This window comes from Aquarana catesbeiana, linkage group LG12 (genome assembly GCF_042186555.1).
Source record: "Aquarana catesbeiana isolate 2022-GZ linkage group LG12, ASM4218655v1, whole genome shotgun sequence".
Classification (NCBI taxonomy): Eukaryota; Metazoa; Chordata; class Amphibia; order Anura; family Ranidae; genus Aquarana; species Aquarana catesbeiana.
This window is the reverse complement of record NC_133335.1, coordinates 227,506,231-227,521,100: the sequence shown is the minus strand read 5'-3', so window position 1 is coordinate 227,521,100 and position 14,870 is coordinate 227,506,231. Positions and strand designations below refer to the sequence as shown.

General features: G+C 41.3%; 1 protein-coding gene across 3 annotated transcripts in view; it reads right to left on the bottom strand.

The window, feature by feature from the left end:
- Positions 1–14,870, bottom strand: part of BAIAP2 (BAR/IMD domain containing adaptor protein 2) — a 228,947-nt gene that overhangs the window by 14,131 nt on the left and 199,946 nt on the right. For 2 of the 3 annotated variants that reach the window (XR_012236794.1, XM_073606850.1), the window contains exon 14: positions 14,625–14,668. The exons of the other annotated variant lie outside the window; for it this stretch is intronic. Coding sequence is in view for 1 of the 2 variants with exons in the window: in XM_073606850.1 (XP_073462951.1) it covers positions 14,641–14,668 (28 nt within the window). In the remaining variant the exon portion in view is untranslated. The remainder of the gene's footprint in view (positions 1–14,624; positions 14,669–14,870) is intronic. 3 annotated transcript variants of the gene reach the window in all.

Sequence of the window (14,870 nt, the reverse complement as noted above, 5' to 3'; positions counted from 1 at the left end):
TACCAATGCATGCCCCTTTAAACCTCAGCCCAGCGCCAATGCATGCACATTCAGACCTCATGACAGGTCCAATGCATGCACCTTCAAACCTCAGATCTGCCTCAAGCCCTGTGCAGATTTAAATCATATTGGTTGATCTGGGATAATGCATGCAGTTCATATTAAAGACACTCTGATAAATAAAAGGCCAAATGTAGACTGACAAAACCCAACAAAGAGGCACAATACATAGAGACAAAGACTAGAACATGACAACAGAAGGATGCTCCTGCAATCTTCTAGTGCAGCTTCTCTCAACTGGGGTTCCTCCAGAGGTTGCTAGGCCTGGAGCAATTTCCACCTCTCAGATAAGTTCCCACTGACACCATTCATCTGCTTAGCTATGTGGGGAGGGGGCAGCACACAGCCAGACCACCAGCAGCATTGGAAATTACATTATCCAGGGCAGGTCCAAAGAGAAACCCTACTTTATAGATCAAATAAATCAGATGTTCCTTGGGTAAATTCTCATGTCCCTGGTACAGTCAAAGTGCCACAAACATCTGCACAGACATCCCTCCACCCAGGATACACGTCTACATGTCCTTGTGATAGAGGGGAACACATTAAGGAATTTGACCCTAAATGACAAATCAAAGTCACCACCAACAGATAATGTGCAGGTGTCCCCAGGATAGGTCACTCCCCTCCAAACTCAGGAGCACATACAAGACCAACCTCTCTTCTCCTTTAGGTTAAAACACTACGATTATGCTCCACTATGGGGGTGCAACATGTCAGGAGAAGGAGGGGGTTAGAGCCTCAGTGTTTATGCTGAAACGTTAACTATTGTTTTTAGCCTGAAGGAGGACAGCGCTTGGCCTTGCCTGAAGGACGTCCGCGCTTGGCCTTGCCTGAAGGACGTCCGCGCTTGGCCTTGCCTGAAGGACGTCGGCGCTTGGCCTTGCATGATGGACGTCGGCGCTTGGTCTTGCATGATGGACGTCGGCGCTTGGTCTTGCATGTGTGTGGCTTAAGGTGTATGAACAATGCATCTACAGTGGGCAGAGATCACTTAGTAATAGGTTTCCTTGCAAAGGGGAGGCAGCCATGATGCTAGAGGTGGTTCCCAGTCCTTGTAGAGGATTGTACAGAATTTTCTGGGAAGGGGTTTGTAGCCATAAGGCCTCTAATAGACCTGGAGCCTGGAAGAGCGGGCTGAACCCATAATGCAGATAAAAACACGCGGCCCCTATCAGGGTGGAGACTTGCTTACATACAGTCTCTCCGAGATTAGATGGAGGACTCTGAATCAGGTGGTAATCGGGGCCTCAGGCACGCTTGGAGATGGAGGCCCAGTAGACTCAACATTGCCTCGACTGTGGATGATGCATTCAGTGTCTCTGCAAGTAGATTTCTCTAATAAATTGTGCAAAAACCAACAAAAAAATCCAAATTGGACATAAAAGAGGACACAAACGGTCTCACCCAACAGAGCTACAGAAGGCACTAATGAGAAGGACTCCATAACAATCCCACGGATCTGTTCCCTCAGCAGATATTAAAGAATCCCCCATCTGAGCAATAGAGGAGGATGGGATACTGTACTGTGTCCTCTGTGTGTCTCTGAGAAGACAGGCGATTCACTTACTAACCCAAATAGCCGGTGCTGATGAGGGTTACAGGTGGGTAACTTACAACAGGTGGAATGAGACTGGATGATCCACCAGGTGCTTCAGAAGCAGGAGCAGTACAGGGATGGTGCTTCCTCTAGCTCAGATAAGATATGGCCCTTTGCTTGCCTTTATCAACAATGGTGCACTATTCCCCCCCTAAAACAAATGATGGGGCACTATTCCTGCAACTGACGCCAACACTGGGGCACTATTTCTTCCACTGACACCAATGATGGGGCACTATTCCTCCCACTGATAACAATGATGGGGCACTTCTCCTTCCACTGATGCCAATAATGGGGCACTACTCCTCCCGCTGACACCATTGATGGGGCACTATTCCTCCCACTGACACCAATGATGGGGCACTATTCCTCCCACTGACACCAATGATGGGGCATTATTCCTCCCACTGATGCCAATGATGGGGCACAATTCCTCCCACTGATACCAATGATGGGGCACTATTCCTCCCACTGATGGGGCAATATTCCTTTTACGAACACCATTGATGGGGCACTATTCCTCCCACTGACACCAATGATGGGGCACTATTCCTTTCAGGAACAAAATATTTGGGGGCACACTCTAAAAGATGCATTAAAGATGTGCCCCCCAAATATTTTGTTTGTCTATTGTATGGATTCTGACCAAATCCTTTTGGGCTGGAGAGCCCCACTCCCTCATCATTGCCTCTCAGTGTCCACCTGTGTTATAGGAGGAGTACTTTAGTTCTCCCATATAGTGAAGTGTATTTCTCCCATGGTTCAGAGAAGGATCTTCCATTCTAGTGTAGGACCCACTAATAATCATGGGGTACTTTGTTGCAGTAAGTGGGCTTAAGCACCATATATGGTATGACCAAATCCCAATATATTTTGAAAATGTTCAGGCGTTTTAAATAGCCTTGCAGGAGGTAAATGTCATTTTTTGCACTTGTGCGCTGTAATATTTTGTTCTGTTCTTTTTTTTTCTATTACTTCCACTGACACCAATGATGGGGCACTATTCCTTCCACTGACACCAATGATGGGGCACTATTCCTTCCACTGACACCAATGATGGGGCACTATTCCTTCCTCTGATACAAATGATGGGGCACTATTCCTCCCGCTGACACCAATGATGGGGCACTACTCCTCCCGCTGACACCAATGATGGGGCACTACTCCTCCCGCTGACACCAATGATGGGGCACTACTCCTCCCGCTGACACCAATGATGGGGCACTACTCCTCCCGCTGACACCAATGATGGGGCACTATTCCTTCCTCTGATACAAATGATGGGGCACTATTCCTCCTGCTGACACCAATGATGAGACACTATTCCTCCCGCTAACACCAATGATGGGGCACTACTCCTCCCGCTGAAACCAATGATGGGGCACTATTCCTTCTGCTGACACCAATGATGGGGCACTACTCCTCCCGCTGACACCAATGATAGGGCACTACTGATCCCGCTGACACCAATGATGGGGCACTACTCCTCCCGCTGACACCAATGATGGGGCACTATTCCTTCCTCTGATACAAATGATGGGGCACTATTCCTCCCTCTGATACAAATGATGGGGCACTATTCCTCCCACTGACACCAATGATGAGACACTATTCCTCCCGCTGACACCAATGATGGGGCACTACTCCTCCCGCTGACACCAATGATGGGGCACTATTCCTTCTGCTGACACCAATGATGGGGCACTACTCCTCCCGCTGACACCAATGATAGGGCACTACTGATCCCGCTGACACCAATGATGGGGCACTACTCCTCCCGCTGACACCAATGATGGGGCACTATTCCTTCCTCTGATACAAATGATGGGGCACTATTCCTTCCTCTGATACAAATGATGGGGCACTATTCCTCCCACTGACACCAATGATGAGACACTATTCCTCCCGCTGACACCAATGATGGGGCACTACTCCTCCCGCTGACACCAATGATGGGACACTACTCCTCCCGTTGAAACCAATGATGGGGCACTACTCCTCCCGCTGAAACCAATGATGGGGCACTATTCCTTCTGCTGACACCAATGATGGGGCACTACTCCTCCCGCTGACACCAATGATAGGGCACTACTGATCCCGCTGACACCAATGATGGGGCACTACTCCTCCCGCTGACACCAATGATGGGGCACTATTCCTTCCTCTGATACAAATGATGGGGCACTATTCCTTCCTCTGATACAAATGATGGGGCACTATTCCTCCCACTGACACCAATGATGAGACACTATTCCTCCTGCTGACACCAATGACGGGGCACTACTCCTCCCGCTGAAACCAATGATGGGGCACTACTCCTCCCGCTGACACCAATGATGGGGCACTACTCCTCCCGCTGAAACCAATGATGGGGCACTATTCCGTCCGCTGACACCAATGATGGGGCACTACTCCTCCCGCTGACACCAATGATGGGGCACTACTCCTCCCGCTGACACCAATGATGGGGCACTACTCCTCCAGCTGAAACCAATGATGGGCACTACTCCTCCCGCTGACACCAATGATGGGGCACTACTCCTCCCGCTGACACCAATGATGGGGCACTACTCCTCCCGCTGACACCAATGATGGGGCACTACTCCTCCCGCTGACACCAATGATGGGGCACTATTACTTCCGCTGATACCAATGATGGGGCACGGTTCCTGTAAACTGGAGCCAATTAATCTCCAGGACTTACCGCAGAAAACCAATGATGGGGCACTATTCTTCCCACTGATCCTAAAGATGGGGCACTATTCCTTTCACTGATAGCAATGATGGGGCACGGTTCCTGTAAACTGGAGCCAATTAATCCTCAGGACTTAAAGTGTTTGTTACCCCAAAACTTCATACTCCTGATATGTGGCTGCTGAGAAATGGTGGTGGTGAGTAGACCTTTAATTTACATATCCTGCCTGGAGCCTTTATATTGAATATAGGGGGAAATTATAACCCTCATAATGGTCTATACGTATATATTCAAGGTAGATGTTAATATTACCACATAGAGATAGAACGTTGATTTTTATATACAATGGCATTGACCTCATCCTATAGGTATACCTGTTATGGTCATTTACATACTTTTTACGATTTACAATAAGGGTTAAAGGGGTTGTAAACCCTCAATGTTTTTCACCTTAATGCATTCCAACTCCAAGAGGAGGTTCGGGGCCACTCTGTGCAAAACCAACTGCACAGTGGAGGTAAGATGGACAAGTTTTTTTTTTTTTAAACAAGGCTTTACCACGCCTTTAAGTTTTAGTTAGGTGGCCCTTTTGGTGCACAGGGAAATGCACCCTCATCTAGTTTTAGTCTAATTTTTGCCACAGTTAAGTGTTATCGACATCACAGGCTTTTGTATATATGGAAGCTGAGAAATGGATTCGATATTTATCATTCACAGAATAGTATTAAACATCAACGCGTTTCGTGCCACTACACCACCCACTTCCTCAGGATATTTATTATTATAAAGCTTGTGAGTGATCACATTTCTACAATTCACGTGGAAGTTTAGAGAATTACTTATAATGTATATTATTATTACACTGGTCTACAAATTTTGGGAAATGACCGACCTTCCGACATAACATGTGGCAGTTCTTACATATTGTGATTGGATGAATTAGAAAACAGGTGATAAAAGGTGCTGGTTGGCTAAAGTTTTGAAGATATCTCACAATAGAGATTTATACACAGGAGAGTATATTTGCCTACAAAGGAAGGAGGTGGCTGATGATCATGACGTCTCAGAACTTCTCCACAAAGTATGGTAGAAGAATGGAAATGGACCACAGAAATGTATACATTTATCTTCACTTTGAGACTAAAGATTATCTCCGGTCATTTATCGTTCTTTTAATCGCAAGGTACATTTGTCTTGGTCAGATCTTCACATCATACAGTTACATCTGGTGGCTTGTGAAAGAGTCATTACCCAACATTTCCAAGGAACAGTTGCGTAATATTTTCACTCAGAAGCCAAGATGCCTCGGAAATGTGTAACCAACACAAATAGCTTCTGCTACATTTGGTAAGGGCAGTAGGACGGTAGTGGTAAGGGCAGTAGGACGGTAGTGGTAAGGTGAGGGCAGTGGTAAGGGCAGTAGGACGGTAGTGGTAAGGTGACGGCAGTGGTAAGGGCAGTAGGCCGGTAGTGGTAAGGTGAGGGCGGTAGGGCGGTAGGACGGTAGTGGTAAGGTGAGGGCAGTGGTAAGGGCAGTAGGACGGTAGTGGTAAGGTGAGGGCAGTGGTAAGGGCAGCAGGACGGTAGTGGTAAGGTGAGGGCAGTGGTAAGGGCAGTAGGACGGTAGTGGTAAGGTGACGGCAGTGGTAAGGGCAGTAGGACGGTAGTGGTAAGGTGACGGCAGTGGTAAGGGCAGTAGGACGGTAGTGGTAAGGTGAGGGCAGTGGTAAGGGCAGTAGGACGGTAGTGGTAAGGTGACGGCAGTGGTAAGGGCAGTAGGACGGTAGTGGTAAGGTGACGGTAGTGGTAAGGTCAGTAGGACAGCAAGGGTAAGGTGACGGTAGTGGTAAGGGCAGTAGGACGGTAGTGGTAAGGTGACGGTAGAGGTAAGGGCAGTAGGACAGTAGTGGTAAGGTGACGGTAGAGGTAAGGTGACGGTAGTGGTAAGCGCAGTAGGACGGTAGTGGTAAGGTGGCATACCATCTACATTTTGGATGCAAAATAGGGGGATCAGGACAAGAGTTGAGCCCCTCGTAGTTGCATTACTATTGCAACTTCCTTTCTGGTCTGGTCCTCAACCCCATGAGACCTACCTTGGGCTCCAAAATATGAGCTTTAGGGTATGGGACTCCTATCAGTATGGCTATAACTTTTGTTTTTAAATTTGTATCATGTGACTGTAATCACAATTTTATTATGCTTGAATAAAATGCTTAGTTTTTTTACTTTTACTGTACTCTTATTACCTGGTCGCTAACGGCCTCTAAAGTCCCCCTGGGGCTCTTCTCTTTGTTCTACAATGGTGTGGAGGGAGCATGAAAAACCAATAAAAGAATGGAAAGTTATGTTATTGGTATCAATAAAAAGATACATTTTAAAATGATTGGTGAGGCACCATTCCCATTGCTATATCCCTCTCATAATTTTAAATTATTTGGATGCAATTTTGACCTGAAGCCGTATCTTTGTAAACTGGAGCCAATTAATCCTCGTGACTTCAAGTGTTTGTTACCCCAACACTTCATACTCCTGATATGTGGCTGCTGTACCATGTACTGTTATGAAGAAGTCTCCTGTTCTCTTTGTATTGCTTCCTTTATGTGAAATCCCTGGTGATCCTGCCCGTCCCTCTGCTTTCTTATTAAAAACTGACCACAATAAGCAGGAGAGCACACCGTGGTCAGTTATCTCCTCCGATGATATGACACCACCACCCCCCCGCTACACAGCCATTCACTGGGAAGCTCAGTGTGCTGCTGTTTCACCTCCCCCAGTTAATATGCAGCTGAGAATGCAGAGGGAATGTGATCATTTTTTTCACACAAATAGAGCTTTCTTTTGGTGGTATTTAATCACTACTGGGTTTTTTTTTTTTTTTTTTTGCTAAACAAAAAAGGACTGAAAATTAAAAAAAAAAAAAAAAAAAAGAAGAAGAAGTTTTCATAGTTGGTTATAACATTTTGCAAACAAATAATTTTTCTCCTTCATTGATGTGCGCTGATGAGGCTGCACTGATGGGCACTAATAGGTGGCACTGAAAGGTAGCACTGATGGGCACTGGTATGTAACACTGACAGGCAGCACTGGTGGGCATTGTTAGGTGGCACTGTTGTGCACTGCTAAGTGGCACTGGTGGGCACAGATGAGGCGGCGGCTTTCCATGTTCAGGATCGATGTCCCTCTGTCAGAAGCCGGTGATTTTTTTTTTTTTTTTTCTCACGCCGTCAGTGCCGATTAATGGCTCTGTTCACATCACGTGATCTCATTGGCTGACAACTGATCACTTAGTAGGGGGTTGGGATCGGCTGATCACTTGGTAAGGGGTTGGGATTGGCTGATCACTTGGTAAGGGGTTGGGGTCGACTGATCACAGGGGGGCGCGGAGGCAGCTCATGCACAGGAGGACATACATGGACCCCCTCCCAGCAATTTAGGGCCCCGCTGTAGCCGTCTTTCAGCTATAGCGCAGGCGGGAAGGGGTTAAACTGAATGGGTCGTTTTACAAGGTGATCGTTTACAATCACTTTAATTTTCCTTTATTAGTGACACCAATTCTGGGAAGAGCTACTTTCATTTCTCCTTGTAGACCAGTGTGATTATTAGATAACCTTTTGGACATTTGTCAAATTGTTCTTCTTCGTGAATTCTTCTATCGTGAACTTACGGAATATTATGGAGGTTTGATGGCGTGGATTTGTATACATGTAATCTCTTACATTGGTTATATGTCATATGATATGCAATGCGGTTTAGTAGATTAGTTAGGTGTCAATTAAAAAAAAAAACATTAGCATTCATATTAAAAAAAAAATTACTTGAAATTCATATAAAACAAACAATAAAACACAACAGGAAAATAAAGATTTGAGAGACCTGTGAGCAGGAGAGAGCAGAGTGCCGGAAACAGGAACTCGGAGAGAGCCGATGTTTCGTCAGATTCGGCGACCTGTCTGAATTTGTAACCAGAAGTGATGTTCTGATGCCACCATCTTGCTACATTGTAACGGAAGTGACGTTCTGTTGCCACCATCTTGCTACACCCCTCCACAGTAAGGATACAGTGAGAAGGCGGTGAGCGGACATCTTGTTACACCCACCGGAGTCTTGCATTTCACGCTTATTTATTTTTACCACTAAACGGAGCTTATATAGTGAAATACAGGATTTGGAAATCCATCTGACTGTTTTGATGTTGAATTATAAAACTCAGCGGCAAACCTGCTGATCTGACAGGTTTGCTAATCTGACAGAACACCGCTGCTTTTTACAATTCAACATCAAAACAGTCAGACTGATTTCCAAAAAATAAGTGTGAAATGCCAGACACCAGTGGGTGTAACAAGACGTTCGCTTGCCGTCTTCTCACCGTATCCCTACTGTGGACGAGTGCGGGGGGTGTAGCAAGATGGCGGCGACTGAACCTCATTTCCGTTTCAAAATCCGACGGGTCGTCTAATCTGATGAAACACCGGCGCGATGAGACAGACATGGAGCCGCCATCCGTCTTCAGAATAGGAAGACGGGGAGGTCTGTGAGGGGATGGGGGGGGGGGGGGGGGGACAAGAAGCACAGCAGTTAGTCAGCCATTTTGTTGTAGACAAAGACCAGAGAGGAGAGGAGTTAGTGTGACTGTTGTTGCCCAAGAAAAGTTAAAGAAGCCAAAATGATGTCCCCAGAAGTGGGATATTAGCGGGGCTGTGAGTGTTCTGTGCTCTGCTACAACCGCCCAGTCATCATTATCAATAGAAGACAATGTTTATGAATACCTGCAGTGCAACTTTATATAAAATATACTGACTGTATACTATGGGGTGCATTTATTTTTAAAAAAAAGCATAGCAATTCACACAGTTGGAAGTACATTAGTACTGTGCGAATGGGCAAATAAACTAACTTTATTAGGCTATTTTTGTTATGCTGGTCAAATATTTTTTTTTTATTAATAATGGAAAATACTGCATTTGATCACTAGATGGCGCTAAGTATCATAGGAATTTCCTAGTTGCCAAAGAATGTAGTTTCCCATCAAAATTATTATTTTATTCATTATTTATTTATGTTGTGTTCTAATAGGGGAATGGCGCTGTTCACAGACAATAGAAAAATCAGAAAAAACAACAAAACAAAACCCACCAAAAAATGAGAATGAGAAAATGTGGATGAAAGAATGTGAAAAATATTGGGAAAAAAAAATGAACAATAAATGTGCAGTGTGCACCAAAGTCCACAACAAACTATGTGAGAGATTCTGGCTAAAATCCTGTAGGTTAATCCACTACGTATATTACATGGGATGTGAATGTGCAAGTCACTACCATTAGTGAAAAAAAAATGCAAAATCATACATGATACAAGATGAATGAAAGTGACATAAAAAATTATATCAGCATTTGAAAATCCCACTCACGTGCCCAATAACATAAACAATACATAAAAAATACATGTAAATGGGCCAAATAAACATCTGTGATCCCTCTGACATAAATGGTAAAAAAAATGTTGATAGAAAATGTGTATGTTTTTAGGTGAATTAATCAAAAAATGAAATAATGAATATGTGCGATCAAACAAGATATAAATAAATTAATGTATGTGATACAAAAAAAATCGTCCAATGTAAATTGTCCAATGAAGGTATATCAAACAGATATTGAAAATTCGCTGGGGATTACATAATAGTGTGTCCGTGTTTGGCAGGCCCCCTCTTGTGCCCTCACTCACCAGAAAGCCCAACCCCTGCAGGGGTGAAGGGCATGAATAGATCCTGTGGCCGGAATCCTGGAGACCCGGAATCCCCCTCTCAGGTTCAGTGAGCCCCTTCCACCTAGATCCACGTTGTTCTTTTGTTATTCTGAAGAAATCTATGTGTGTTTCTCTGTGCCTCTGTCAAACACACATAGATTTCTTCAGAATAACAAAAGAACAACGTGGATCTAGGTGGAAGGGGCTCGCTGAACCTGAGAGGGGGATTCCGGGTCTCCAGGATTCCGGCTACAGGATCTATTCATGCCCTTCACCCCTGCAGGGGTTGGGCTTTCTGGTGAGTGAGGGCACAAGAGGGGGCCTGCCAAACACGGACACACTATTATTGAAAATTCGCTGGGGATTACATATCTGTTTGATATACCTTCATTGGACAATTTACATTGGACGATTTTTTTTGTATCACATACATTAATTTATTTATATCTTGTTTGATCGCACATATTCATTATTTCATTTTTTGATTAATTCACCTAAAAACATACACATTTTCTATCAACATTTTTTTACCATTTATGTCAGAGGGATCACAGATGTTTATTTGGCCCATTTACATGTATTGTATGTTATTGGGCACGTGAGTGGGATTTTCAAATGCTGATATAATTTTTTATGTCACTTTCATTCATCTTGTATCATGTATGATTTTGCATTTTTTTCACTAATGGTAGTGACTTGCACATTCACATCCCATGTAATATACGTAGTGGATTAACCTACAGGATTTTAGCCAGAATCTCTCACATAGTTTGTTGTGGACTTTGGTGCACACTGCACATTTATTGTTCATTTTTTTCCCAATATTTTTCACATTTTTTCATCCACATTTTCTCATTCTCATTTTTTGGTGGGTTTTGTTTTGTTGTTTTTTTCTGATTTTTCTATTGTCTGAACAGCGCCATTCCCCTATTAGAACACATTGTATTATGCGGATTTCACTTTGGTGTTTCCAGTTTGCTTGGGGCGCGGCAGTTCCTTGTTAATACTGATCCTAAGCGCGGAATATTCGATTTCCATCTTATTTATTTATGTGCCAACTAATCTTATTGTGAGCTGGGGAGCTTCTGCATTTCTTTTTTCTTTCATCTATAGTTAGATTTTATTTCTTTTTACCATTGTAAAAAAAAAAAAAAAAAAAATATATATATATATATATATATATATATATATATATATATATATATATATATATATATATATATATATATATATATATATATATATATATATATATATATATATATACACATACACATACACATAGACATTATAAATATTATTATATATATATATATATATATATATATATATATATATATACACACACACATACACATAGACATTATAAATATTATTATATATATATATATATATATATATATATATATATATATATATACACACATACACATAGACATTATAAATATTATTATATATATATATATATATATATATATATATATATATATATATATATACACACACACACACACACACATACATATATATATGTGTGTGTGTGTGTGTGTAATATATATATATATATATATATATATGACACACACACAGTTGTGCTCATAAGTTTACATGAATTTATGATTTTTTGCCCATTTTTCAGAGAATATGAATAACACAAAAACTTTTCTTTCATTCATGGTTAGCGTTTGGCTGAAGCCATTTATTATCAATCAACTGTGTTTACTCTTTTTAAATCGTAATCACAACAGAAACTACCCAAATGACCCTGATCAAAAGTTTACATACCCTGGTGATTTTGGCCTGATAACATGCACACAAGTTGACACAAAGGGATTTGAATGGCTATTAAAGGTAACCATCCTCACCTGTGATCTGTTTGCTTGTAATTAGTGTGTATAAAACGTCAATGAGTTTCTGGACTCCCGACAGACCCTTGCATCTTTCATCCAGAGCTGCACTGACGTTTCTAGATTCTGAGTCATGGGGAAAGCAAAAGAATTGTGAAAGAATTGTGAAAGGTTTTGCGGGAAAAGGTAGTTGAACTGTATAAAACAGGAAAGGGATATGAAAAGATATTCAAAGAATTGAGAATGCCAATCAGCAGTGTTCAAACTCTAATCAAGAAGTGGAAAATGAGGGGTTCTGCTTGAAACCAAACCACGGTCAGGTAGACCAACTAAAATTTCAGCCACAACTGCCAGGAAAATTGTTCTGTATGAAAGAAAAACCCACAAATAACTTCAGGTGAAATACAGGACTCTCTGAAAACATGTGGTGTGGCTGTTTCAAGATGCACAATAAGGAGGCACTTGAAGAAAGATGGGCTGCATGGTCAAGTCTCCAGAAGAAAGCCATTGCTATGCAAATGCCTCAAAGTATCCCGCTTACAATACGCCAAACAGCACAGAGACAAGCCTCAAACCTTCTGGCACAAAGTAATTTGGAGTGATGAGACCAAAATTGAGCTTTTTGGCCACAACCATAAACACTACATTTGGAGAGGAGTCAACAAGGCCTATGATGAAAGGTCCACCATTCCTACTGTGAAACACGGAGGTGGATCTCTGATGTTTTGGGGATGTGTGAGCTACAAAGGCACAGGAAATTTGGTCAAAACTGATGACATGATGAATACAGTATGTTATCAAAAAATACTGGAGGAACATTTGCATTCATCAGCCAGGAAGCTGCACATGGGACGTACTTGGACATTCCAACATGACAATGATCCAAAACACAAGGCCAAGCTGACCAGTCATTGGCTACAGCAGAATAAAGTGAAGGTTCTGGAGGGGCCATCTCAGTCTCCTGACCTCAATATCATTGAGCCACTCAAACGTGCCGTTCATGCAAGACAGCCCAAGAATTTACAGGAACTGGAGGCTTTCTGCCAAGAGGAATGGGCAGCTTTACCATCTGAGAAGATAAAGAGCCTCATCCACAAATACCACAAAAGACTTCAAGCTGTCATTGATGTTAAAGGGGGCAATACACGGTATTAAGAACTGGGGTATGTAAACTTTTGATCAGGGTCATTTGGGTAGTTTCTGTTGCGATTATGATTTAAAAAGAGTAAACACAGTTGGTTGATAATAAATGGCTTCAGCCAAACACTAACCATGAGTGAAAGAAAAGTTTTTGTGTTATCATTCATATTCTCTGAAAAATGGCCAAGAAATCATAAATTCTGCCAGGGTATGTAAACTTATGAGCACAACTGTATGTAAAAAAAATGTAAATATATATATATATATATATATATATATATATATATATATATATATATATATATATATATATAGTTTTTGTGTTTTTTTTTTTTTTGTGCAGACTAGGCTTATCACGTGCTAGAGAATGTTTGAATTGTTTTAATCTAAAGCCTTTTTTTTTGTTATTTATGTACGAAGCAGAGGAGCTTTTGCATTAATTTTATTCATATTTATTTTATATTCTTTCTTTCTTTTTTTTTGTGCTGGAGGAACTTGTGTGTTATTCCAATCTATACATTTTTAGTTCAATATTTATTGTAATAGTAATAATAATAATAAAAACATTATATTATGGTTTTAAATAACAGGAAATAATAATTATATTAATATTACTATTTTTATTATCATTGCATGGACTAGATTTGCATGCTGGGAAACTTGTGTATTGTTCTAATCTATACATTTATAGTTCTAGATTTTGTTTACATTGTTCTAATCTATACATTTATAGCTATGGGTTTTGATTATATTGTTCTAATCTATACATTTAAATGACTTTTATTATTTTAATTGATATTAAGATTAATCATATTATTGGTTTTAAATAATTATTATATTTATGATTACCTTAATTATTATCATTGCACTGACTAGTCGTCTTATATGCTGGGAAACATGTTTTGTTCTAATAAAATATAGAACTATAAATGTAGAATTTAATTTTTAATAACAATAATATTAATACATATTAGTATTATTGTAATAATAATAATAATAATTAATAATTTATTATTACTTTATTAATTATCATTGCACTGACTAGTCATATGTGCTGGAAAACTTGTGTATTGTTCCAATGTGTACATTTATAGATTTTTATTTTACATTAAATAATTTTTATTATTAGATTTAGTATTACTGTAATTATGAACTATTATCATTGTACAGACTAGTAGTTGGGAATGTTTTTTATTCTCTCCTCTATACATCTACAGATATACATATTATGCTGCGGCGCGCCTGTACAGAGATGCACACAATGGACCTTTTTAGTGACCACAATACAACTCTAATATTATTTTATACATTTATCAGGTATTGTAATATATTGTAATATTACCACCTTCCGCTGTCCCTATAATCACCCAACACCAAACCATGTTTTGATTGGCCAATAGAAAGGGATCGCTCCCCCACCCCCCACCCCCCCACCTCTGGCTATCGCCCTATGCTAGGTTCTCCCGGACGGTTGTAGCAGATCACAGAAGAAGGGGTTAAAAGTACGAATTTTTTTTTCAAAAACACATAAAAAACTTACTAAGCGCTGAGACCTCTCAAAATCTCGCCACTTCAGCTTCCAAGCTGCAATATAAAGACAAGTTTTAGCTGCAGGAGATGGGGGATGTGTACAGTTGTTATATGCGGAGCCCCCCCCATAGGGCCCTGTGTGCTCCGGTGATTGACTCGGTATTGTTCTACCGGGAGTCGCAGTTTATTGTCTGGGAGAGGAAAATCTCTGCAGAGGAATTATACAATCTACACTCTGTACATCTAGGTGGGGGGA